The 27,869-nt window shown below is 43.4% G+C and overlaps 1 protein-coding gene across 1 annotated transcript; it reads right to left on the bottom strand.

The window, feature by feature from the left end:
* Positions 1 to 195: 195 nt before the first annotated feature.
* On the bottom strand, positions 196 to 11,467 carry TEKTL1 (tektin like 1). Its single transcript, XM_059165147.1, has 7 exons — positions 10,736 to 11,467; positions 9,212 to 9,316; positions 2,367 to 2,565; positions 1,594 to 1,760; positions 1,365 to 1,460; positions 1,162 to 1,275; positions 196 to 566 (listed from the first exon to the last, which is right to left on the bottom strand). The coding sequence occupies exons 1-7, from the start codon at positions 11,303 to 11,305 to the stop codon at positions 318 to 320; spliced, it is 1,500 nt and encodes a 499-aa protein (XP_059021130.1). The 5' UTR covers positions 11,306 to 11,467; the 3' UTR covers positions 196 to 317.
* Positions 11,468 to 27,869: the final 16,402 nt, after the last annotated feature.

The raw sequence follows: 27,869 nt of genomic DNA, 5'->3' as shown, positions 1-27,869 counted from the left end.
AGACACTGAGGCCAGAGATGGACAGTGACTTGCCCAAGGCTACACAGTTGAAATTGGGGAGCTGGGATTTGAACCCTAGAAATCTGGCGCCCAGATCCAGCCTGTTAACTCCCAGGATACACTGCCCATAAGGTGTTGTAGGGTAAGTGATTGATGTACAGTAGGTGCCTAATAAATGGTAATTATTGTCATTTTTATTATTATTCTGCTAGAGGATGTTTTGAGGGAGGGTAGGGGGAGGGCCATTGAGCTGTAAGTCTCAGCTCCTCAGGTCCAGCCAGAACTGGGCCGGAAGGCTGCTGCAGGGGGCGAGTCTGTCACTTGGAGGCAGCGTCCGGCTCGGCGCGGGGCGGCGTGCGCGGGTCCCAGTCGTTGACCAGGCGCTGCGCCTGCTCATAGCACATGTGCGGGTGCCGCTGGCGGAGGCGCAAGCGCACTACATTGTAGTCCACTTCATACCCGATCTTCTTGCATTTGAGGCTCCCGGTGAGGTTCTTGTGCGTGGCGAGCAGCTCCTTCAGGTTTTTTTCCACGTGCGAGATGTGGCGCTGCAGCTTGTCAGTACCCTGGGGAAGGAGCGGGACTGTGCTGTGGGCCGGGCGAACCGGACGGAGCAAGGGCAGCGCGGCACAGTCGGGGGTGGGCTAACACGCCTGGGCCAGATGTGCGTGTGAAAGGAGCACATCTTTAAGAAGGGGCGGGCTTCAGAAGGGGAGGAGCACACCTGGGCCACGTGTGCTTGCGGAAGGTCCCGGCCTGGGAAGGAGCACCGGAGGAGAGGCGGGACTCGCAGAGATTGGGGGTAACACGCTTGGGCCAGAAGCCCCTGAAAGAACCTGCGACCCGGCGGGCCTGTCGCGGAGGGGGGATATGCACCTGCAGAGTGAGGGGCTGGGCGGACCTGGGATGTGGGAGAGCATCTGGGCAAGGAGTGCATGAAGGAGCTAGGCTGAAAGAGGGCCGTATCATGAGGGGGGTGAGGCGGATAGAGGTTGAGAAGAATTTTTTGAGACAGGTGTGGATACCAGAGGGCTCCCTTCTCATGGGAATTGAAGGACTTGCAGACCTGGGTCAGATGTGCTTGAGGAAGGGGTGTTAACCGGGATGGGGCTGTGCCTAGAGAGGCCGGGGAAGGCGAGGAAGGGGCCACCGAGGGGGTACCTGGGCGAGGCGCGAGGCTTCGGGGAGTTGGGTGCCCACGTGTCTCTGGTACACTCGAACCAGAGGTCTATCCAGTTTCTCTCGAATCTCCAGGTGACATTTTGACACAGGACCCTGGCGGAGTGTGGTCGGAGGAGCAGTGAGGCCCAGGCTAGGCGAGCAATCCCGGCCCCACCCCCGCACACTCTTGCGCCCCAGCACACCTTGATTAGGCCACGAGTGATGTACATTTCCTGGCTGAATTTCGTGCACCGATGGATAGTTCCCCTCATTAGTCCTAAGGTCATATTCATTCTTTCCTGGGTGGGCGGGAGCACAGAGGGGTCACATTGGCTTCCGGACTCCTCTGCTCCTGGGTCCCTCTCTCTGTAGTCAGCTCTAGTCCACCCGAGTTTCCTGTCACAAACTACGAGTAGCACACGCCGCTCCTACCTTTAGTTCCAAGGTCTCACGCATCTTCTGTGCCAGAGAGGCGCACACGCGATTGCTTATCTCTTCTTGTTGTTCCTGGACGTCCTCCTCGTTCTTTGTCATTTCCAGCAAGGTGTCCTTGGACTCCATCAACAGTCGCTTGGCTTCGTCCAGCGCCGTGGCGCACTCTGCGGGCAGGGTGGGGTCATGCGTGGAGAACCAAGGCCTCCTTTTCCCCATCCTGGTTGTCTGAGTCCCCCTTTCTATGCTCAGGTTGTGTTGGGCCCTGGGTGAGGGGGTTTACTGAAGGAACTGTAGCAAGTCCAGGGGAGGGGCTGTTTGTGGAGTTGGCGAAAGTAGTGTCCCAGATTGACTGAAGGAGTGTTCACCTGCAGGTGTGTGGGAAGCAGGACTGTGCAAAGGCAAGAGCTAATCAAGAACGTGGCCTCGGGGCGCCTGGGTGGCTCAGTGGGTTAAAGCCTCTGCCTTCAGCTGGGGTCATGATCTCAGGGTCCTGGGATCGAGCCCCGCATCTGGCTGTCTGCTCAGCAGGGAGTCAGCTTCCCTCTCTCTCTGCCTGCCTCTCTGCCTGCTTGTGATCTATCTCTCTGTCAAATAAATAAATATTAAAAAAAAATAAGAAAGAACATGGCCTCAATGGATATGGGTTCTCAGTCTTCTCACTTGGTCGGGAGCAGGGGGATTTCCCCAGAAAAGGCAGTGGCTGAGAAGCAGAGGCCTAGTGGGCACCCAAGGGTACCTACAACAATGGACTCCTTTCTGTGGGGGCTTACCTGGGGTATAGGTGCCCACAGGGTCTGGGGGAGGTGTTTTCTGGCCCTGAGGGCGCACGGAAGGGATGTGGGAGAGGTTCACCCAGGAGTGACGGCCAGCCTGCTCCAGAACTTTATCCAGTGGCTGATTCATTAGGTCCACAGCTTGGAGCCTCTCCTTGCAGCAGAAGGCCAGAGTGTCACGGCAGGATGCCAGGGCCTGGGGGGAAGGAAGCAGAGAGGGGCAGAGAAAAAGGCAGAGTGTGAGTGGGGAGGTTGCCAGAGGTGGCTGGAAGAAATTTCTCTGCTGGGGCTGCAAAACATTTCCAGCTCCAAACTGACCTTCTCCAAGTATTGTTACTGGGAGAAAGAACTGACTTCCAGGTGGAAGTTCAGACACTCTCCAAACCCCTCCTCCTGCCCAGAAGCCTTCAATGATCCCTGGGTGGAAAGGGGAGGAGGTGAAGGGACCAGTGGTGGCTTCCCTGTCCTGGGTGTTATTTTCTTTTGGGTTCTGTGCCTGGCTTTGCTTGGGCACTGTAAGAACCAACCCCCCCTTCAGTTGTTCCACCTGTAAAGGGGAGAGGTGGCACTGGCTGAACCTACATGTATAGTTTTCCTGTACCAGTCCTTTGCTCCTCAGCTGCCTTCAAGGCAGATCCCCTCCCCTAGCCTCAGGGTCTCTTCTCTGCTCTTATTAGCATTGGGAGCCCTCAGCTGTCTTCTGAGTATCTCCCTCACCAACATCTATCTCTTCTGAACTCCTACTCCCATTCAAATCCCACTTCTGCCATTATAAAATGAAGCATATTGCATTTTTTTGATACTTGCTGTTATTTGAAAGTTATATTAAAACAAGTATTTTGTATATAGATCCATATATACCCATATATTTATCCATATAAATCATATATATATCTCCACACGTTAAAACAAGTCTTTTATGGGAGAAGATATTTGCAAATAACAGTACAGACAAAAGGTTGATATCCAGGATCTATAAAGAACTCCTCAAACTCAACACACAAAAGCAGGTAATCATATAAAAAAATGGGCAGAAGATATGAACAGACACTTTTCCATGAAGACATACAAATGGCTATCAGACACATGAAAAAAATGTTCATCATCACTAGCCCTCAGGGAGTTTCAAATTAAAACCACATTGAGATATCACCTTACACCAGTTAGAATGACCAAAATTAGCAAGACAGGAAACAACATGTGTTGGAGGGGATGTGGAGAAAGGGGAACCCTCTTCCACTGTTGGTGGAAATGCAAGTTGGTGCAGCCTCTTTGGAGAACAGTGTGGAGATTCCTCAAGAAATTAAAAATAGAACTTCCCTATGACCCTGAAATTGCACTCCTGGGTATTTACCCCAAAGATAGAGATGGAGTGAAAAGAAGGGCCATCTGTACCCCAATGTTTATAGAAGCAATGGCCACAGTCGCCAAACTGTGGAAAGAACCAAGATGCCCTTCAACGGACGAATGGATAGGAAGATGTGGTCCATATACACTATGGAGTATTATGCCTCCATCAGAAAGGATGAATACCCAACTTTTGTAGCAACATGGACGGGACTGGAAGAGATTATGCTGAGTGAAATAAGTCAAGCAGACAGAGTCAACTATCATATGGCTTCACTTACTTGTGGAGCATAACAAATATCATGGAGGACAAGGGGTGTTAGAGAGGAGAAGGGAATTGGGGGAAATTGGAAGGGGAGGTGAACATGAGAAACTATGGACTCTGAAAAACAATCTGAGGGGTTTGAAGTCGCAGGGGGGGTGGGAGGGTGGGGTACCAGGTGGTGGGTATTACAGAGGGCACGGATTGCATGGAGCACTGGGTGTGGTGAAAAAATAATACTGTTTTTCTGAAAATAAATAAATTAATAAAAAAATAAAAAAAATAAATAGAAGGAAATTTATTGTAATTATTGTCTTGAAAATGATATAATATTTAATAAATATCTTGCATAAAACTTTTTAAATATAAAAATACTATTTATATGAGAAATGTTACCAAACAGTTTAATAAAATGGAAAATAAAGGTTATATGGCAATTTTAAAAAGTAAAACACAATCATGGGTGGAAATGAAATGAGAGACTAAGAAAAAAATTTCAACAGAGGGCATGAATCATCACATTAAGTGATGGGAAAGGAGCAAAAATAGACAAAATAGAAAAACATAACAGGATGTACATCAATTGTACATCAAATTAAATAATTACATTACCTATAAATGATCTAAGGACTCTACTAAAAGGCAGATATTGCCAGAATGAAGCACAAGCAAGACCCAAATATTTGCTCTCAACAAGGAAGCCACTTTAAAGACACAGACTGCCAAAGTACAAGGATGGAGGAAAGATCAACAATGCAAACTGTAATTAATAAGGGAACCCAGGTGGTGGGTCTTATAGACGGCATGGATTGCATAGAGCACTGGGTGCGGTGCAAAAATAATGAATACTGTTGTGCTGAAAATAAAAAAAAACAAGTCTTTTGTGTGTACATATCCATATATAAATGTATATATATTTATTATGTATTTATATAGGGAGTTATATATATTTATTATGTATTTATATATGGATATATATTATAAATTTATATAGTGTATTTATATATTATATATTTATTATGTATTTATGGTATGTATTTGTAACACATTATGTATTCATAATACATTATGTATTTATATAATATATTATGTATTTATTCTGTATTTGTAACACATAATATATAATACATCAAATATATATTTATTTATATATTATCCACATATAAATATACATATATCCATATATAAATACCACCCTCATCAAAATATAGAATATTTCCATCACCCCAAAAATATCCCTGGTGTCCCTTCCCTCATCCCTTAGTAGAGCTGCCTTGCTGATTTGTTTTGCCTGTTCTTTAGGTGTCCATAAACTACAGCCTATGGAATGGCTACCTCTTTTTGTAACTAAAACTTTAATAGAATATAGCCATGCTCATTCTTGCGCATTTTTTCTCTGGCTGTTTTTGCTACACTTGCCTATTTGAGCAGTTGTAACAGAGACTGCATTTTGCACGAAGCCTAAAATATGTACTATTCAGCTCTTCAAGAAAATGCTTTTGAAATCTAGAACTTCATATAAATGGAACCACATAGTGTGTATCCTATGTCTAGCTTCTTCTGCTGAATATAATCTCTTTGGGGTTCATCCATTTGAGTAAAAAATAGATTTAAAAGATCATTCATTTATTCAAATATTCATCAAGTTCCTCCCGTGTGCTGGGCAATGTAGCAGGGAGTGGGGAATGCAGTGGGGAAAACTGATCCAGTTCCTGCCCAAAAGAAGTGATGGGGTCAACATGTGTAGACAAGATGCGCTAATGAGGGGGTCAGAGAAATGGAGATTATCTGGAGGGGTGCATGGGATCCAGAGATTGTGTGTGTGTGTGTGTGTGTGTGATTAAATAGACAACAAAATTTGCCTTTTTTTTTTTTAAAGATTTTTTATTTATTTATTGGACAGAGAGATCACAAGTAGGCAGAGAGGCAGGCAGAGAGAGAGGAGGAAGCAGGCTCCCCGCTGAGCAGAGAGCCCGATGCGGGGCTCGATCCCAGTACCCTGGGATCATGACCTGAGCTGAAGGCAGAGGCCTAACCCACTGAGCCACCCAGGCACCCCCAAAATTTGCCGTTTTAACCATTAAGTGTAGAGTTCAGTGTAGAGTTCAGTGTAGAGTTCACTGCCACTATCCATTTCCAGAACTTTTTTTTCATCATCCCAAACAGATCTGTACCCATTAGAGAATAATTCCCCTTTTGTTCACTGGTGAGAATAATCCAATAAAGATGGAAGTATTGGTGTTGCAGGAGAATGGGGAGAAAGTGGATACAGAGATAGATGGAATTATATCATTGGTAGGGAATAATGAGAGAGATTCCCTTTAGTGGCTTCCATGCACTGGGGTCATTCACTGAGAATGAGGAAAACAGAGAGCTGGAGAGAGGTTTGAAGCAAGAGAAAGTATGAAATAACTTGCCCAGTGGGACAAGAAACCTTCTAGACACACATGGTGAGACCACTGGGAAATTTCTGAATGCCAATTTGCATTCATGATCTGACATTGAAACAGGTCTGTTGGGTTGTAAGAATTTTTCTCCAGAAATATGTACATCAAGCCTCTCCAGTAGCCCTTCTCAGTTTCCATCTATGTCTCTTTTCCCCCCAAATCTCCATTCCCATTTCTCTCTTGCAAACCCTTCCCTACAGGGTCCACCCTCAGGGGCTTCTCCCTTGTTAGTTTTGGACTTTCTTGAAGGATTTTTCAGGACTCACCAGATTTAAAGGAATATGACAGTGGCCTGGGGAGTCCGTGGGGTGAGCACCAAAAGGGTTCAGCACCACGGACAGTGGTGCACCAGCTCCTTAATTTCCTCCCCCAACCTCACCCACTACCCTGATCTGTCTCTTATTTGAATGTCCTTATAACGTGAATTCTGTGAGGGCAAGGCCAGCTCTGTCTTTGTCCCCAATGCCAAGCATGGAGCCCAGACACCAGGATTTTGGATTAATGTTTGTCAAATAGTTGAGTCAAAAGCACACACAGGTTACCAGCTAACTTAAACCAGTTCCAAAGACTCCATCAAACTTGGCCGCCCTCTCACCTCTATTAGTGCCCTCATAAAGAAGTCCTTATTGCAAGAATGAAGGATGTAGTGACAGACCATCTCTGGCTGGAGCCAACAAAGACTGAACACATATTACAGTGTAAAGAGCTAGGCTCAAGACCTGACCTGAATCATAAGGAAGTTTTCCCACTTCCTGGTATATATCCAAAGAAGATCAGGGTCTCAAAGAGATAGCTGTACTCCACGTTCATTTCAGCATTTTCCACAATATCTAAGATGTGGAAACAATCTAAGTGTCTCTTGACAGATGAGTGGATAAAGAAAATGTGAAATATATTATTACAATATTAGTGTATTAATCAAAACATTGATATCATAATATATTATAAATAATGATATAAAATGATGTAGTATTATAATATGTAATATTTTATATAATATATTGTATTATATATATCATATATAGAAATTATATTATATGTAGTATGATATAGTATGCAATAATTGTATAATAATTATATGATGACATTACATAATATAATTATATTTTATATCATGTGGAAGCCATTTAAAATTTATAATAATAAATTATGTAATTATAATATATTATGGTATAATATATTATAATATTATAATATATAAAAATATAAGATAATTATAATTAATATCTATTAAAGATAATATATATATTATACATGTAATATATTAGGTATTATATTGCAGTATACAGTATACTATATATAGTATATATAGAACACCTTATATAGGATATGTTATAATATACAGTATAAAGCTATACTATATTGTTATAGAATATATTAATATATAATATAATATATAACACAAGTTATATAATAGGTAATAACTAATATATGTTACAATATTTTGTAATTATATATTATGTATTATGTTAATATAGAATAACAGTATATGATATAGAATATATAATGTAATATGTATATAATAAAATATATACAATGGAATATTATTCAGCCTTAAAAAAGGACAGCTTGCCATTTGTGACAACATAGATGAGGCTGGAGGTTCATTATTAGGCTAAGTGAAATAAGTCAAATGCAGAAGTATCTCAATTATAGTTGACTTATATCTAAAAGTCAAATTCATAGTGCCAGAGCATAGAATGGTGGTTGCTAGGGCCTGGGAGGGAGAAATGGGGAGGGAGAAATGGGGAGATGCTGGTCAAGGGCGCAAAGTTTTAGCTCTGCAAGATGATTAAGTTCTGGAGATCTAATATAGAACAATGTGACTATAGAAAACAACACTGTATTTTATAATTGAAATTTGCTAAGAGTTTGGATCTTTTTTTTTTTTAAATTTCTTTTCAGCGTAACAGTATTCATTGGTTTTGCACCACACCCAGTGCTCCCTGCAATCCGTGCCCTCTCTAATACCCACCACCTGGTTCCCCCAACCTCCCACCCACCCCCTTCAAAACCCTCAGATTGTATTTCAGAGTAAGAGTTTGGATCCTAAGTGTTCTCACCATACAAACATAAAGGTAACTATGTGATGTGATGAATATGTTAATTACTTTGATTATGGTGATTATTTCACAATGCATACATTTATCAAATCATCAAGTTGTGTAAAATATATCCAATTTTAAATGGTCAGTTATACCTTGGTAAAGATGGAAAACAAAAAGAAGCCTGAGCTGAAGCTACTGCCCTGCTGTTGGCCAGCCCTATGCCTTGGGTGAGTCTGTGTCTCTCTGAGCCTCACTTTCCCTATCTCTAATGAGGGGATCATAATTCATATTTCACAGAAGAGTTTTAAGAAGTTAACTCGGGGGGCGCCTGGGTGGCTCAGTGGTTTAAAGCCTCTGCCTTTAGCTCAGGTCATGATCCCGGGGTCCTGGAATCGAGCCCCACATTGGGCTCTCTGCTCAGCAGGGAGCCTGCTTCCTCCTTTCTCTCTGCCTGCCTCTCTGCCTACTTGTGATCTCTGTCAAATAAAGAAATAAAATCTTAAAAAAAAGTTAACTCAGTGACTGCACAGGGCACTACACAGAAGGGTGTTCATTGTTATTTTGGGTGCCAAACTCTATCTCTCAGAGCCTCAGTTTTCCCATTGCACAAAGTGGAAATACAAGGAGTGTCAGGGCAGTGGGTTGAGAGTTTGCTGTGGCTACAGTCCCCAAGGTGAGAGCAGTTCACCTATTCGGTCTAACTCCAGCCCTCCCAACTTGGTCCTAGGTATTCTCAACCTTGAGCAGGGTCTCTGATTTTTCCATATCTTTTTCCATCTTCCTCTTCATGCTCTTTAGCTCCTCCTTCTCCCAGTTAAGCATACTGTCAGCTTTGTCAGGGACCTAGAAAACAAGGAAAGAATCTCTCACATCTTCCAGAGGGGGCTGGAGGGAGATTTATCCTTCGAAGATAGTAGAGGGTTTGCTAACTCCATCAACTTCAAGTTTGGAGAATGGAGTTGGGGGTGTTCTCACTCTTTGGGGACCTCATCTGAGAAGGCTTTATTCTTTCAAGGGGCCTCTCACTTGGGGTGGGTCTTATACTTTAGAGAGTAGGGCTGGGAGCTTCTCCCTTTTATGGATAGGAGTCCAGTGAGATGGGATGAAGGTGATTTGGGGGGAGGCTGTTCTCATTCTCTGGGGTTGGGGGTCCCCTTTCCTTGGTGAGGGTCTTATCCTTTCTCCCTGACCAGAAGTAGAGGGGACTCCTCACAGGAATGATGAGGAGTTGCCTTTTTGGGTTCTTACTATCTGGATTTGGGCGCTGGGGGTAGGAATCTCACCTGGTGTGTGGGGTTTTCATGTCTCCTTAGGGAGGTTGGAGTGTTCCCCACTTTTGGGATGAGGGTCTGCAGTTTCACTTTAGGGGGAGGATTTCATCAGGGCTGAGACTAAGGCTTTCACTCTTTTCTCTGGCTAGGGACGTAGTAGTTCTCAGGTGCAGGGGCTTGGAGTCCGAGGGTTTCAACCGGTAGGCAGAACCTGGTCTCTTCTCCCTAGAAAAAGCCTGAGGAGGGTTTCTCACATTCTGACGCTTTGGGGGAGGACTTGGGATTTAAAAAATCATTTTAAGGAGGAATGCTTGGGTGGCTCAGTCCATTAACTGCCAGACTCTTGATTTCAGTCAGGTCGTGATCTCAAGATCTTGAGAATGAACCCCACATTGGGCTCCATGCTCTGTGCAGAGTCTGCTTGTCCCTGCCTGTCCCCCTGCTTGCTCTCTCTTTCTCAAATAAATAAAAATCTTAAAAAACAAAACAGAACAAAACACCATTTTGAGCAGAGTTTCATGAGTTAGGATGAGGACATCACCCACTCTCCTCAGTGTGGGGCTTTGGGTATGTTTTCACTGGAATTGGGACACTGAGGGTCTTGAGCCCATGGGAGGGTCTCACTTTCTGGGCTTGGGGGTGGGTGGGTGATTTCATACCTGACCTGGGGGCTGTGGTTGCTGTTTGGGAAGAATTTCATCTAGTCTGATTCAGAGTCCCACCTTCTCTTTTGAGCTGGAGGACTGGAATAGACACTCTCTTTGAGGGAAGGGGGCTGAGGATCTCATCCTCTCGGGAGGTCACCCTCTGGGCTCGGAATCGAGGCATCTCCTCTTGGGAGCGTCCTCATCTTCTTGTGCCCTCACTCTCTGGGAGCTGGGGCCTGGGGTGCAGGTGGGCGTTCTCTCTATGGGGAGGGGTCTTACCCCCCCGGCCAAGCATCTGGGAGCTGAGGCCTCGGGCTCTGAGAGGGCAGGGGAGATGGTCCCACCTTCTCGGACTTGGGCCGGTAGCCCCGAAGCTTGCCGCTCTGCTGGTTAATGAGCAGGCCTTTGCGCACTTCGCTGAGCCTGCGGTCCGTAGCCTCCCGCTGCCGAAGCAGCAGCCGCAGCTGCCCATTGATCTGGTGCTGCGCACGGCACAGGCGGGCAGCTGTAAGGCGCGCCCCGCGCGCGTGCGCGTGCACCACCTCCGCAGTCTGCAGGGCCCGCGCATCGCGGTGCAAGGGCAGCGGCAGGCGGGCGTGCCAGGCGGGGGGCTTCATCTTGCCTTTCCACAGCGTGACGCCCTCGCCCGGCGGCGGCTTCTCTAAGGTGCCGCCACCCTTGAGCATCTCCACGCGGAAGCGCCAGGGCAGGATGTAGGCAGCACGGCAGAGGTGGTGCGCCACGTGCGGATCCCTCACGCTGTCCTTGGGTTGCCACATGGTCACTGCCTCCTGCCCGCAGCGGTCGGTCAGGTGGTGCGCCTTCTGCATGATGGATTTGGCTGCCTCGCGCCATGCTCGAGTCCCTACGCGCGTGTCCTGGCTGTGCTCAGCTGGGGGTACCAACACGGGCATTGTCCCTGCTTGCTATCTCGGCCTGGCCCCAGTGCCTCCACAGGGAGGGGCAGGGACTCCCAAAGACCGACCAACTCCTTCCTGGCCTGAACAGCGAGTGAAACGGAGTGCCCATCACCATGACGACGGGGGCAACAGCGCAGAAGCAGTTCCACAGGTGGGGGAGGGGAAAGGCTGCAGAGAGGCGTGGACAGTCTTTGCTTTGGAACGCGGCCAGGGTGGCTTGGAATCTGGTTTGGAATCCTGGCTCCTTGAGGAAGCCGACCTCATTTAGCACATCTCTCTCTGTTCCTTCCTATCCCCAGCAACATAGACCTTCTTCCAGCCCTTGGGGCACACTAAGTGCTTTCCCACCCCAGAACCTCACACTCATGATTCGTTTGGGTGGCGTACTCCTTTCCAGGTCCTTTCCAAGGGTGACTCTTCGCCAATCTTCAAAACCCAGCTTAAGTATCACTATGTCAAAAGGCTCTTTCGTTAGTACTATCGTTAAGCCCAACTCTTCTTTCCCATCACTCAGGATTCTTTTTTTTCTTTCTTTTTTCTTTTTCTTTTCTTTTCTTTTTTTTTCTGTGCAAGCCACAGTAACAGAAAAGATGGCCTCGCAGTCAGAATCACATCCAATAAACAAAAAGACATGCTGTGGCTCTTGAGAACATCATGCTCTCATCTGTGTTATCTGTCTTGGAGGCCTCCAGAGCAGGGAGTCACCTGTCTGTGGCATCTGCTTCTTTCCTTTTCTGGTCTAAGCTGGCAGCCTCTAACTGGTTGAACCTGTATCACATGGCCATGCCCTTGCTGCAAGGGAAGCTGGGAAAGTGAGTCATGTCTGAACTTCCTGTTTCTATGGCAGGAAGGAGAACTTAATGTCCTACTGAGACTTATCTGATGTGGATTTTCTTCAACATAGGAAGCAGGTTAGAGTCTGGGGAAGAAAAAAGAGAGGACAACTCTCCATCCCTCTCCCATTAGTCTCTACCACATCATTTTGTTTGTTTATTTCTAGCAGTGGCATTTTTACTTGAGCATTTGGTAGGTACCTCCAACTTAACAGGTCCAAAACCAAACTTTTGCATAATCTTCCTGATCTTTTCCTCCACTAGTATTGCTTGACCTGACAGTTGACACACGGTTCACCCCAGTTGCTTATGTTAAAAAGTTAGAAGCTTCCTTAATTTTTTATGTCTGTAGCCAACACATTAACAAGTTCTGCCAGCCCTACTTTAAAAATGTATCCCCAGGATGATCATCCTTTTCTCCATTGCTACCACCAACATTATTTTTTTTTTTCAAAGATTTTATTTATTTATTTAGATAGAGAAAGAGAGTGTGTGTGAGCGTGGAGACAGGCAGATGGAGAGGGAGAGAGAGAATCTTAAGCAGACTCTGTGCTGAGTGTAGAGCTAGACTTGCAGCTTTATCTCATGACTCTGAGATCATAACCTGAGTTGAAATAAATAGTCAGACACTCAACAGGCTGAGCCACCAGGCATTCCAACAATCAATTCTTATTCTTGCTCTCATTCTCATGTCTCATTTACATGATCTCTCTGCCTCTCCCTCCCAGTCTCCTCCAATTAATTCTCCACACCACAGACAGCACCATATTTTAAACTAGAGCACATCATTTTCTTACTTAAAACTCTTAAGTGAATGTCACTGTACTTAGAACAAAATCCAAATTCTTTACTCACAAAGCTCTGCATGATCTGACTTTTCTCACTTCCCTGAACTAACTCACCTTCTACTTCCCATCCCCAGGCCCACTCACTGTGCTCTAGCTTCCCTGGGTATCTTTGAATGCCTCTAACACATTGCGCTAGTTCCTAGCCTAGGGCCTTTGCATATGCTATTATCTTTTGCTCAGATCTCTTTCCCTTAAGATTTTTGCCTGGCTTGGTTCTTTGTGTCCTTTAAGGAGGTCTCACCACTTAGATAGGTATTCCTTGTCTACTTACACAAAAGTATCTGTCTTAGTCTTACAGTTCCTTCATACAGTATCTTCATAGCACTCATTACTACCTGAAAGTCTCTTATCCATTTGTATCCTTTTAATTTGTGATCTTCCCCCACCTCCCCTAGAAGGAAACTTGCTCTCAAATGCCTGGCACAGCTCATGGTGTATGGTAGGGTCTCAGTATACATGTGATGAAGGAATGGATGTAGTTACATGCTGTGATCATTTTATTTGTTTCCTTTTCTTTTTTAAAATTTATTTATTTATTTGAGAGAGGGAGAGAGAGCACACGAGTGGAGGCTGGGACAGAGGGAGAGGGAGAGAGAATTCTCAAGCAGACTCCCAGACTCAAGCTGAGCACGGAGACTGATAGGGGACTGGATCCCAGGACCCTGAGATCATGACCTGAGCCAAAACCAAGAGTCAGACACTTAACCAATTGTCTTTTTTTTTTTTTTTTTGTGAGATGAAATTCTCATGAATAAAATTAATGATGTTAAAGCACACAATTCAAGGCATTTAGGATATTTATGGTGTTGTGTAACCACCAGCTCTATCTAGGTCCACAACATTTTCATCATCCCCAATAAAACCCTATACCCATCAGCAGTCACTTCCTATTCCTACCCCCCCCCCCCCAGACTCCCCACTCCGCTCTAGGCATCCACTAGTCTACTTTCTGTCCCCATGGATTTGCCTGTTCTCATATTTCATTTAAATTAATCATACACTGTGACCCTTTGTGTCTGTCCTCTTTCTCTTAGCATAACGTTTTTGAGGTTTGCCCATGCTTTAACATGTGGCAGTTCTTCATTCCTCCCTCCTTATGATCAGATTCCATTATATTTATATACCACAACTTTGTTTATCCATTGATAGACATTTAATTTGTTTTTTTAACTTATCTCCTTGGTTCCTTTTCCCCATCAGACTGTGAGTTTTAAGAGGGTATCATGTTGCCTCTCTTATATGCTACTGTCCATGTGATCCAGCACAGATCATGGCTCCTAGTAAGTACTCAGTGAACATTTATTAAATGAATATATGAGTAAGGGAATGAGTATGTTTTTTCTTGTTCAGTGATTGAGAGGTGCAAGGATGAAGAGGGAATGAATGGCTTTGCAAAACAAGGGATCATTCAGTAATGGGGAGGGGTAAGATGGTCAACTGAAGCCTCTCAGGCCAGCCATGCTGGAGAATTGCCAGGTCACCAGGAAGTGATGGAGACAGGTGACAATTGATGATGGAGACTTGTTTCCAGGATTTATAAGAATGTGGATTTAGCATAATTGCTGGGACCAGTGGTATCTGGCTCAACAAACAGTTCTTCATTAGAGTCAGGATAGTGCTGTGGTTAAGATTATGGAGCTGGATGGCTTGGATTCACATTATGATTTTGACATAATGTTTGTGTCATCTTGGAAAAATCAGTGACATCTCTGTGACTCTATTTCCTCATCTGTCAACTAGGATAATAGGATCACGGCATGGATTAAATGTGACAGTATGAGAAAAGAGCTTAACATGATGGCTCACATAGAATAAGCATGATTCAAGAGATTACTTTTTATTTTTAGTAATTGAATGAATAAATGAATGAGCTACCCTAACACCAGGAGAGGCAGAGAGGGTTTCCCAAAGAACCAGGGAGACAGCCCACTTGGGACAGCATTCTGTACTCAACATTTGCTTTGTCCATTAGGTGCTTCTATTTTCCCAAGCAGAGGATTGTACTGTGTTGTTTCACTGACTGGTGTACAGAACACTATTCCCACCAAGCTACTAAGGGACACCTGAGGAGGCTTTCTTATGCCAGACTGCATACAAAAGATTTGGGCTCTAACAAGCATCTCTGGTGAAATTCATTAGGGTTCTGAGTAGGGGATGCAGTCTGTTCCGGCTTTCTGTTGGCTCAACCCATTCACGTCAACATACTCCTAATGTATACCACCATTTTTTGAACATTGAAATAAGTGCACACTACTACTCAGTGCTCAATGCACCAACATCTCATTTTCATTTTTTGATTCAAGTTTGACTATATCAGCTTCTAAAATTCACCTCTGGTTCCTGGCTCTGATGGCCTATTTTAGATACTTTTCTCTAGTCTCATACATGTATGTGTGTGTTTGAGCAATGAATGAACCATCTTCTTCTCTGCTTTCAAAGCCTGCTGGTCACAGCCTCGAAGGGCACCTGTTAAAAACTCAATATTTGTGTCCTCCCAAACATTTGTGTATGTTAAATTCTAACGCTTCATGTGATGATATTAGGAGGTGGGGCCTTTGAGAGATCATTAGGTAATGAGGAGCTCTTATAAATGAATGTAGGACCTTACAAAAGAGACCTGAAGAGAGCTCCCTTGCCCCTTCTTCCATGTGAAGGCACAGGGAGAAGATGGCTGTCTATGAACCAGGAAGTTCTTATGAGATGGTGAATCCACTGACATCTTGATCTTGGATGTCCTAGTCTCCAGAACTGGGAGAAATACATTTCTGTCGTTTATAAGCCACATTGTTTATGGTATTCTGTTATAGCAGCCCAAATACACCAAGACAGCATGTGCTTGGAAAGAACCATGGCAGCGCTGGATTAGGCTTCAGTCTCCAAGAGCTTCAACTACGTGTGGCTGAACAGAAATGATGAAATTCAGGGGCACCTGGGTGGCTCATTTGGTTAAGCAACTGCCTTTGGCCCAGGTCATGATCTTGGAGTCCTGGGATCCTCGTGTTGGGCTCCCTGCTCAGCGGGGAATCTACTTCTCCCTCTGACTTCCCCTATCTCCTGCTCTCTCTCATATTCACTCTCTCTCAAATAAATAAATAAAATCTTTTAAAAAAAGGAAATGATGAAATTCAGAATATGCCTCAGAAACATTTATATACACGAGCAGAGGACTAAGAGAGTTTTTCACTACTCTTCAAATACAAGTCACTCTCTTAAGTTAATAAATAATCTTGTTTTTAAGCTACAGAAGTAACAGATACAAGTTGTGCAAAATGTGTAAAAAATACAGAAAAAAATAGAATGAAGAGAATAAGAATCATCTGTAATTTTATCATCCAGAGACATCTATTATGAACATGTTTTGATTTTACTCTATTTCCCTATACTCCTTCCCCCATAACTACAATTACGTTTATACACATTTCCCTCCTCCCAATATACCAAAGTTCAAATATTTCTAACTCAGCCCAATGGGGAATAATATTTGTGAAATTAGCTTTCTGATTTTTATAATGAAGAATGTTTTACAGAAACTCCTTTTTGCAGCTGTCTTTGCTGCATTCTTACATCTTGCTTTCTACCCAACAAGTACTGTGAAAAGTGGGAAACAGAGTTTTGCCCTTGGATTAAATAGTGTGGAATTGCAGGGTATATGAGGAAGGAGAACCTTCTAAAACTTCTAGCTTTTCTTTCCTTTTATTTTTTTTTCCTTTGGTATTACAGGGAGATGCCCTTCACTCTGAAATTTTGGTAGGTAATTATCAGAGACCCCTTTTTAGCTTCCCCGATGTCTTCCCTTCTGGGGCACCAAGTTCTACTTTTAGTAGGTGCCCCCCTTTCTCTTGGAGATAATCACATCAATTGGTCTCTCGTTCCAGGGGGATATGACCTAGAATCAATTTTGTCTTTGAGAAATGAGGTCACTCTCCTGGGGGAGGTGTCAGGAGACAGTGGGAAGCCCCAGGATAGCAGAAGAGGTTCTTCCTGGTTCTTCCCAGTCACCTCCTGCAAAGGTGCTGACCATATTGTTGGTAAGGGATAAGGACTGGTCCCTACGACTCTAGTCCCCATAAGTCCCTTGAAATGGTTCAGACAAAAGGTTGTCTTACAACAAATTCTGTAGTTTCTTTTCTGTCCCATTCAACTTGACCTCTAGGTACCATTTGAAATTATCAACCACCCAGAACTTGACTCTTTTCCCCTATATTTGTCACACCTTTCCCATTTTGCCTCTAGTCTTGGTCCTTCATGGGCTGGTTGTCTGCCATCCACCTGTCAAGTGTAGAGTTCTTCAGGTGAGTTAGGCAGCCTTGAAGATGGCTCCCAATGGTCTGTACCTTTTGGTATTCATGCCTTATGTAATCTCCTCCCTTGGAGTGTGGGTTGGACCTCATGACACTTCCAACCACTAGAATATGGCAAAAGTGATAAGACGCCACTTCTGAATTAAGTTATAAAGAGATCATGACTTTTGTCTTGTTCATTCTTTCAGAAATGGAGAAGCCCACATGGCAAGGAACTGAGGGAGCCTCTGGCTATCAGCCAGCAATGACCTGAAGCCCCCAGTGCAACATCCCACGAGGAACTGAATTCTGCCAACAACCACATGAGTGAGCCTAGAAACATATTATTTCCCAGTCTAGCCTTGGAAAGAGAGTGCAGTGCCAGCTGACATCATGTCTTCAGATTGGTTAGAGACTGAACTAGTGGGCCTAGTTAAGCCATGCCCTGATCCACAAGAACTCATTTAATAAATATGTTTTTTTAAAGCTGCTGAGTTTGAGATAATCTATTATATAGCAATAGCTAACTAATACATTAGGCTTCCATCCCCATTCACTTCTCATTTCTCACCTTCTCCCTAGAAAAGCTCATTCACATTAGTGGATTCAGGTATTACTTGTTAGGTTAGGAAACTGTGGCTTTAGTCCAATGGGTAGATTCAGTGAGGCGAGCCTTAAGTTTAGAAGAGAATCCATATTTCTAACCATGATCTACAAGGTCCCAGTTCCTTACCACCTGGCCCCTGTCCCATCTCCTGCCATTCTGTCTTCAAATTATGAGGAGTCAGCCATGCTAGTGCTCAGACTGTCCTCTCTGGAATGTTCTTTCCTCTCTGAGATATTCTCCTACATTTTTATATGTTTTACTCTCTCTCTCTCATCCTTTATGTCTCTGGTCAAATATTATATCCTAATGGGAACTTCCTTGACTATCCGATCTGAAGTATTACATAGCCATGCCCCACTGGAACCCTCTGTCTCTTCATAGCACTTATCAGGTTGTGTTTGCCACCTCCCTTTCTAGATGTCAGCTCCTTTTTTTTTTTTTTTTTAAAGATTTTATTTATTTATTTGACACAGAGAGAGAGAGATCCCAAGCAGGCAGAGAGGCAGGCAGAGAGAGCGGGAGAGGGAGAAGCAGGCTCCCTGCTGAGCAGAGAGCCCGATGTGGGGCTCGATCCCAGGACCCTGAGATCATGATCTGGGCTGAAGGCAGAGGCTTAACCCACTGAGCCACCCAGGTGCCCCTAGATGTCAGCTCCTTGATGAGGATCTCATCGGTCTTAGTCATCACTGAATCCACTGTGCCAGCTGGGTTCTTGGCACAGAGCAGGCAGGCCCTTAATACCTACTTGTTGAATGACTGAAAGATGATGGCTCTGCCACTCTTGGACATAATCCATTGCATGGAGCAACCAAAAGGACTTTGTGCTGCTTCTGCCATAGGAATTTCTGTTCTGGCCACTCAACTTCTAAGCATCCTTTTAATTTATAGGGGAATCCAAATTAAGGGGGAGGCAGGACTGTTGAAGGGTCTTACCTACTGTTGTAGGTTGAATTGTGTTCCCCCAAAGATATGTCCTGACACCTGTGAATGTGACCTTACTTGGAAATGGAAATAGGGTCTTAGCAGTCGTAATTAGTTGAGTTACCATAACCTCATGAGGTTATGTTGGAGTATCAGGGGCCCTTGATCTAATGACTGGCATCTTTATAAGAAGGCTATGTAAAGATGCGGAGACAGACACTAGGCCCTGTAAAGAAGACGGCAGAGACTGGCGTGATGCTTCTACAAGCTGAGGAATGCTAAGGATTGCTGGTAACCCCTAGAAACTGGAAGAAGCAAGGAATCCTCCTCTCCTAGAACATTTGGAGGAAGCATAGCCTTGCTAACACCAGCACTTTGTTTTCAGACTTCTGGGCTCCAGAAGTATGGGAGAATATTGCGGTTATTTTAAGCCCCCCAGATTGTGGTAATTTGTTAAGGTATTCTAGAAAACTAATACAAGGGCATCTGACCCTTTATTCTGGGGGCCCCTGCCTACTCCTGATCTATCTCTATGTGGCATTCCTGGTCACTTGGGCACACTGCAAACATCTCTTCAGTGCTCAAAGTGCAGAGCCAGAGAGGAATAGCCATTTCCTCTCCTGACTATCTGAGCTCACCTTGTTGCTGGGTTTCCCACTTTATTCCTCCCTCCCCTGTGCTCCCATCTCCTGCTGGGAATGTCTTTAAATGGAACCTTCCAGATTTCCCAAAGCAGCGAGCCTATGGATAGGGTCCACAAAGATATGTCTCTCGCGGTGCAGAGCAGGTTGGAAATAGTGGACTTGTGGGGGGGGGGGTCCACCAGAAATCTCTCTTTCCTAATGGATTCATTGACTTGACAAATATTTATGGAGTATCTGCCTTGTCACGCACCAGGCTGAGATAAGAAAAGAGCGACAAGACAAAGTCCCGTTTCTCGTGGAGCTTCTCATCAGTAGAGGAGACAGAACATGAAGAATGAAAGGAAACCACCAAGATCATGGCAGATAGACATGTAATTGCTTAAGAGATATGACAAATAATAATATTACCATAATCATCATTATAGACAGGACAACAAACTGCCGAAATGACATGATTTTAATGCTCTTTTTTGTGGCAAAATATATGTGGCATAAACTTTACTATTGCAACTAATTTTAAGTGTGTAGTTTAGTGGCATTAAGTACATTCACACTGTTGTGCAACACTCACCACCATCCATCTCCAGAATTTTTTGTCTTACAAACTGGGACTCTTTCCCTTTTAAACATCAGCTCTCCATTCCTCCCCCTCCCCTACCCCCAGCTTCAGAAACCACCATCCTATTATCTATCTCTCTGAATCTGATTACTCTAAGTACTTCCTGTAAGTGGAACCATACAGCACTTGTGTTTTTGTGACTGATTTATTTCACATAGCATAATGTCCTCAAGGTTCATTCATGTAGCATATCAGCCGGATTCTAATTTTGAATCAGGAAAAATATCCCCACCGACGTTTTGGTGAAAGTAATGAAAAAACTTTTTCATTATGTAATGAAAGTGATGCACCAACATTTTAATGGTGATAAGGATTAGGATTCTAAACTTTCTGCATTTATTTTTTATTTTTTAAAGATTTTATTTATTTATTTGACAGAGATACACAGCAAGAGGGGGAGCGCAAGCAGGAGGAGTGGGAGAAGTAGAAGCAGGCTCCTGCTGAGCAGAGAGCCCGATGCGGGTCTCGATTCAAGGACCCTGGGATCATGACCTGAGCTGAAGGCAGAAGCTTAATGACTGAGCCCTCCAGGTACCCCTACACTTTCTTTACTTAAACAATTCTGTGCAATGAACATGCATGACTTTGATCATAAAAAAAGTCTAAAATTTCTGCTCTCTGTTCCTTCTCTTTTCCCTGTCAATGGTACTGCTTTACAATGTTTTCCCAGCTTTTCAATTTTCCATTGAGGTCACTTCTGCTACAGTCTACTTCCAAGGCCTGCCTGCTTATTTATATTTTATATTCTTGAGTTGAGATGGCTAATTTTATGAATTTATTTTTTATTGAGATAGAATTGACACACACAGTAGTTCCCCCTTTTACCCACGGTTTTGTTTTTGATGGTTTCAGTTACCCTCAGTCAACCAAGTTCTGGAAGCAGATGACCCTTCTTCTAACATATTCTCAGAAATGTCTAATGCAATGTCACAATGCCTGCATCATTCCCCTGACTTCATATCATCATGTAGGCATTTTGTCTTCTCACATCATCACGGTAGAAGGATGAGCCCAGTACGCTTAAGATATTTTGAGAGGGGGAGAGAGAGCAAGGACGTTCACACCAATATCATTGCAGTATATTGTTATAATTATTCTATTTTAGTATTAGTTAGTGTTAATCTCTTACTGTGCCTAAAATATAAGTTGAACTTTATCATAGGTGCGTGTGTATAGGAAAGAACATAGTATGTATAAGGTTGGGTACTATTTGGGATTTAGGCATGTGTAGGAAGTCTTGGAACTCTCCCCCCAAGATAAGGGGGGACTACTTTAACATTGTGTAAGTTTAAAATGGACAATGTGGTGGTTCAGTACATTTATATATTGCAATATGCTTTCTAACATTGCATTAGCTAACACTTCCACCATGTCACATTTCTTTTTTTGTGATGGGAAAAATTAAGATCTAGATTCTCAGCAACTTGGAAGTTTCTAGTACAATATTGTTGTCCGTAATCTTTATGCTGTGCAATACATCTCCAGGACTTATTTATCCATGCCTATGTATTTTGCTACTGTTTTTCCTAAATGCCTTTCTAGTGGGAAGTCTCAGCAGGAAGCAGATGCACACTCAAACTGGGTACTGTGATGACAGTTTGGTAAAGGGGCGGTGGGGAGGGGATAAGGGTGGTGCAGGAGCCTGGAGCTAGCAGCGCCTGGGCAGAAACAGAGAAAGAGGAGGGAGCATTTAGTGCCAGGATTCAGAGGGGTCACTCCCCAGGACCCATGATCTAGGATCTAGGGGTACAGCCATCCTCAGTGAGTTTGTGGGGGGGGAACCTGGGGAGAAAATGTCCTGAGTTCATGCTCCTCCAGCCCTCTCACCTCCTGCAAGGACTCCCTTTGCCTGAACCCAACCAGAAGCCAGAGAGCAAGGCAGCCTGTTGGTGTGATCCATAACTGTCCTAGGACACAGAATAAGGGGAGGACAGAGAGTGTTTCTAAAAGCCAAGAACTCCAGAGTTCTGCAGTGCTGCTCCTCAATCAGCGAGAGCTCTGAGGGCAGGACCACGCTTCCCTTCTCAGCATAACGCTGGGCATAAAACAGATGTTCCTAAATGCTGAATAAACATTCAAAAACCAGAAGGAGACTAATTTTTAAAATTGTAAAATATATACAACATAAAATTTTACCACTGTAACCATTTTTTTTTTTGCAGCTTTATGGAGATATAATTTACATATAACATTGTGTAAGTTTAAGGTGAATGATGTGTTGATTTGGTACATTTGTATATTGCAAAATGTTTATCACCATAGCCCTTGTAACCACTTTGAAGTCACAAATCAGTGGTTTTAAGTTCATTCACCACGTTGTGCCACCATTACCACTGTCTAGCTCCAGAACTATCTAGTTTCCATCACCCCAAAAAGAAAACCTTGCAAACATTAGTAGTCACTCCTCATTCCCCACTCCTTCCAGCCCCCAGCAACCACTAATTTGTTTTCTATCTTTATGGATTTACCTATTCTGAATATCTCATATAAATACAAATGCAGACTGAATTGGGAGGGGAAAGGAAACTTATCCCCTCATCTCTTTCTTCTTCCCCCCCATAAAATTCTGCTTGTGGTTTTAATCACTTGCATGTCAGGCCACTCTGGTAGTAGGAAGGGTGGGTTTCAGAGAAGGAGGACCTGACCTTCCTCTTCCTTTTCCTCGGTTCCCTCTGGGGCCCTGGGAATGATGGGGAAGCTGCTAGCTGATAATGAGACCCCCTCTCCCTTAATGACTCTGGGGGCTGCGGGGATGCCGCAGGCCAGTTCTGCCCTAATTAATTAATAGGGAGCGCTTCCCACAGAGGAATTAGCCTGGATTCTTCCATCTCAGGCTCCTCTTGGCTCATCCCCTGCACAGGCCCCACCCCACAGCACGGGCAGTCATCTGGGACGGCTTGGGGATGCTCCTAGCCTGGTCTGCCCACCTCATGCTAGAATCAGAGCTGAAGCCACTTGTCAGAGAGAACCTGGGCTCAACCTCTGGTCCCATCACTTATTGATATTGATAATATGGGCGGTGACTTAACCTCTTTGAGCCCCTTCTACATCTATAAAAGGGAGCCACCAGCCTTAGGCTTACTGAGAAAATGGGAGACTCTGGGACCAGGGCCAGGGTGAGGAGAGTGAGGCACTTGTTGGAGGCATGAAAATGTAAGGGAGTGCCCTAACATTCTGCAGTTAAGAGAAATGATGCTGGAATATTTTATTGGAATATTAACTTTGAAAGGTGTTAGATATGTTTATGGCCTTGATGGTGATGGTTTCATGGGTGTCTACTTATTTCCAAACTCATCAAGTTATACACATTAAAGATAATCAGCTCTTTACATGTCAATTACATTTCAATAAAATGGTTAAAGAAAGAAATGAAAAAGGCAATGAAAGAGTGACGCTGTGTTTACCTAATTTCAAAACAGCGAAATACATCAGATTTCTTTTTTCCTTCATGAGTATTCTTTGGAGATATAGTTATGTTGTATTTTCTGAGTTCAGAGGTAAGAAAGATATTCTCCTATAAAAAAGATAAATAATATTCCAGTATCAATAATTCATCCCTCCCCCCCAAAATTCAGTGGAAAAATTCATAGCGAGCAAAACATAAAAAAAGACAGCATTAGCAAGAGTGTTGAGCCAAGCCATATGGTAGCCTGAGCAGGAGGAAAAAAATCAAGAATTCTGATCCTGTCTTTATTTGGAAAGTTGATATTTTGCTCATCGTGAATTTGGCATTTGCTTTGGTTTTTCAAAATTTTGTGTTGAAATGCTATTTATCTGAAATACTGAATTTTGGGTACCACTTTTCTTTTTATTCAGGTGGAGTTCATACCCCATAAAATTAACCATTTCAAAGACTACAGTGCAGCAGCCCTTAGCACATTCACAATGTTGTGCAGCCATCATCTCTATCCTATTTAGTTCTGGAACATTTTCATCCCCCAAAGGACATCCGTACCCGTTTGCAATCACTCCCCATCCCACCTTACCACTGCGTTAGCCTGTCCTTTAACGGTGCAACAGCAATGGTGACTGACAGCTGCTACCACATCAGCACGAACCAAGTTATCTGCACCAAACTGTGCCGAGTCCTGTTTTTCACCGACTCGCTCATGGTTCGGAAAACAAAAGCCATTATTTTATTGATGGAGCAATAAAAACTATGTATTTTACTAAACCTCAACTCTTGAGTGCATGCCTTCATTTTTTCTGATTTTAATGTTTTTTTTTTTAAAATACTTTTGTTTTATTTATTTATATTTCTTAAAGATTTGAAAATTTATTTTAGACAGAGAGAAAAATGAAAGAGTGCAGGTTGTGAAGGCAGAGGAGAGTCTCAAGCAGACTCCATGTTAAGCATGGAGCCCAAGGTAGGGCTTGATCTCATGATCCTGAGATCAGCCCAAACCAAGAGTTGGGGTGGGGGTGCTCAACTGATTGCACCACCCAGGCACCCCCAGACTTTTGTTTTAACAGTTTTACATTCACAGTGAAAGGGAGCAGAAGATACAGAGATTTCTCATATGTCCTCTGTCCTCGCACACACACAGCCTTCCCATCATCAACAACCCCCACCAGAGCAGAGCATTTGCTGTAACCGATGAACCCCCATGGACACACCATTATCGCTCAGAGTCCACAGTTTACGTTAGGGGTTGTGCTTGGTGTTGTACATCCTGTGGGTTTGGACAAATGTAGAATGACATGTATCCACCATTATACTCTCAGACAGGGGTGTTTCCTTCCTCTGTGCTCCACTAATTCTTCCCTCCTTTTTCCCTCCCCACTGCCAAACACTGATCTCACTGACTCTGTAGTTTTGTCTTTTCCCGAATGTCATAGTTGGAATCACACAGTATGCAGCCTTTTCAGATTGGCTTCTTTTACTTAGTAATATGCTTTTACGTTTCCTCTGTACCTTTTCATGACTTGAGAGCTTATTTCTTTACGACGTTGAATAATATTCCATTGCCTGGATGGACCACAGTTTATCTATTTGCCTACTGAAGGACATCTTGGTTGCTCCTGAGTTTTGGCAGTTATGAATAAAGCTGCTATGCCTATCTGTGTGCAGGTTTTTGCATTGACATAAGCTTTCAACTCCTTTCGGTAAATATCATAGAGTGCCATTGCTGGACAGTATGGTAAGAGGATGTTTAGTTTTGTAAGACGCTGCCAAACTATTTACTAAATGCTGTATCAGATCATGTCTTTTTAATATTCTGTAGGGGAAAACGGAAAGTGTGCATAAAGCATTTTTCTGCATGCTGAATTACTATGGTAGCTGTCTCCTGGAAAATACACCTGCATCATTGTTTGATTTGCAAGCTGAAACAGCTACTTTTTAAATGGGATACCATTTTTAGATATACAAACCTGTTACCCTGAGATTGATATTATTTGACAGACATTCTTCATAAAAGTGAAAGAGAGGGGCCTTTCACTTCAAGAAAAGCAACCGACAGTATTTTTTTTTTATACCAGTGATAATGTTTGAGCTTTTAAGTGAAAACATGAATTTTGAAAAATCTGTATTTACCACCGTGATCTTGACAGCTTCCTGATGTTTAAAGGCCTTTCTTTTCTTTCTTTCTTTCTCTCTTTTTTTAAAAAAAGATTTTATTTATTTGAGAGAGAGAGAGTGAGTGAGAGAAAAAGCACAAGTTAGGGGAATGAGAGAGGGAAAAGCAGATTCCCTGCTGAGCAGGGAGCTGAACAGGGATCATGACCTGAGCCTAAGGCAGATGCATAACCATCTGAGCTACCCAGGGGACCCTAAAGACTTCTTTAGTGAGACTGGTGGTCATACTAAACAACTGTGACTTTTGAATATTGAATAATGAAATGTGTTCATATTCAGAAAATCTGTGTAACTCAATGAACTAGTACTTTTCAAATGACTAGTACATGATTTTCAATATCATGCATGGGTAAAAGATGCCATTCAATGTATTTTAATGTTAATAGAGTAGAAAATGTTCACGGGTAGTCTCAGATCTCACACTGCAACTATACTTTAAGAAACTAAGACATTGGGTGCTTAGTCATCAAGCGCCTGTCTTTGGCTCAGGTCATGATCCCAGGGTCCTGGGATGGAGCCAGCATTGGGCTCCCTGATCAATAGGAAGCCTGCTTCTCCCTCTCCCACTACCCCTGCTTGTGTTCCCTCTCTCGCTGTGTGTTTGTCAAATAAATAAATAAAATCTTAAAAAAAAAAAAAAGAAACTAAGACATATTGAGGGACCTCTGGATAGCGCAGTTGGTTAAGCATCTGACTCTTGGTTCCAGCTCGGGGTCCTGAGATTGAGCCCCATTTTGAGCTCCACACTCTGCAGAGAGTCTGCTTAAGATTCTCTCTCCATCCAATCCCGATCCCTCTCTCTCTCAAACAAATAAATAAATCTTAAAACAAACAAAAAAGAAACTAAGGGAAGCCTGGGTGGCTCAGTCAGTTTAGCGTCTGTCTTCAGCTCAGGTCATTGTCCTAGGGTCCTGGGATCAAGCCCTGCATCAAGCTTCCTGCTCAGTGGGGTGTCTGCTTCTCTTTTTGGCCCTCCCCCATCTCATGCTCTGTGTTTCTCTCACTTGCTCAAATAAATAAACACATTCTTAAAAAAAAAAAAAAGAAGCCAAGGCATATTAAATTTTGGTATATTCTCAAAGAATAGCCACAAGTATCTGAAAAATTGATTAAAATATTCTCCTTTTTAAGGGGCGCCTGAGTGGCTCAGTGGGTTAAGCTTCTGCCTTCAGCTGGGTTTATGATCTCGGGGTCCTGGGATAGAGCCCTATGCGGGACTTTCTGCTCAGCGGGGAGCCTGCTTTCCCCTTTCTCTCTGTCTGCCTCTCTGCTTACTTGTGATCTCTGTCAAACAAATAAATGAAATCTTAAAAAAAAATTCCTCTTTTTCCAATTACCTGTCCATGTGAAGTTAAGTTTTCTTCATACACTTCAACTAAAACAGCACATCATGACAGTTTCAAGGCAGAAGATACCCATTCTCATTATTCAAGATTATTCAAGATTCTCGTTATTAATAATTAATAATAATGAGAATCTTATTCGAGATTCTCATTATTCAAGACAGTTTTGTTCTATAAAGTTGCTGCAAATACTGAATTAGTGAATACTGAGCCACTGCCATCAGGGAGAAATACGGGGTTAGGTTTCTACAAGCCTGTGTCACATTTTTTACAACCAACCATTCACCAGTCAAGCTTAACTCTGTTTTATGTGTGTTTCTGTGTAAAGACACCTTATTTAACATATGCTGTTGGTTTGTTAACGTTGAATTCACAACCAACAGCACTGTAACTCATGCCAAGTGAAGCTTTTCTAGCATAGGTTTCTCAGTGAGGCACACCACAGCCTTCTTGTGCTAACCAACCCTAGATAGTACTCAGCACTACACTTTAGGCCATTTCTAAATAGACTGTAAAAAGGACATCTTCTACTGCACAGCATCTGAAACACGAAGGCAGAACACAGCCCTGTTCGGCTTCAGCTGGGAACGTGCATGCCAGCCAGTTCAAATTTTTTATCTCTGTAAGCATGTCTGCTAATGGCCACAAAGTGCCACAGGTATTGATTTTGGGGTCATATAGAAGTTCAAGTGAGTGGGTGACTTGTAAATATGGAATCCTCACATAATGAAGATTGACTGTATGAGAATCCCTTCCTTCCTTTCTTCTTCTTCTTCTTTAAAGATTTTATTTATTTATTTGTCAGAGAGAGAGCACAAGCAAGGGGATCGGCAGGCAGAACAGAAAGAGGGAGAAGCAGGCTCCCCCATGAGCAGGGAGCCCGAT

This window comes from Mustela lutreola, chromosome 2 (assembly GCF_030435805.1).
Source record: "Mustela lutreola isolate mMusLut2 chromosome 2, mMusLut2.pri, whole genome shotgun sequence".
In the NCBI taxonomy this organism is placed as follows: domain Eukaryota; kingdom Metazoa; phylum Chordata; class Mammalia; order Carnivora; family Mustelidae; genus Mustela; species Mustela lutreola.
Note: the sequence above shows the minus strand (reverse complement) of the source record. Positions and strands in the feature narration are given on the sequence as shown.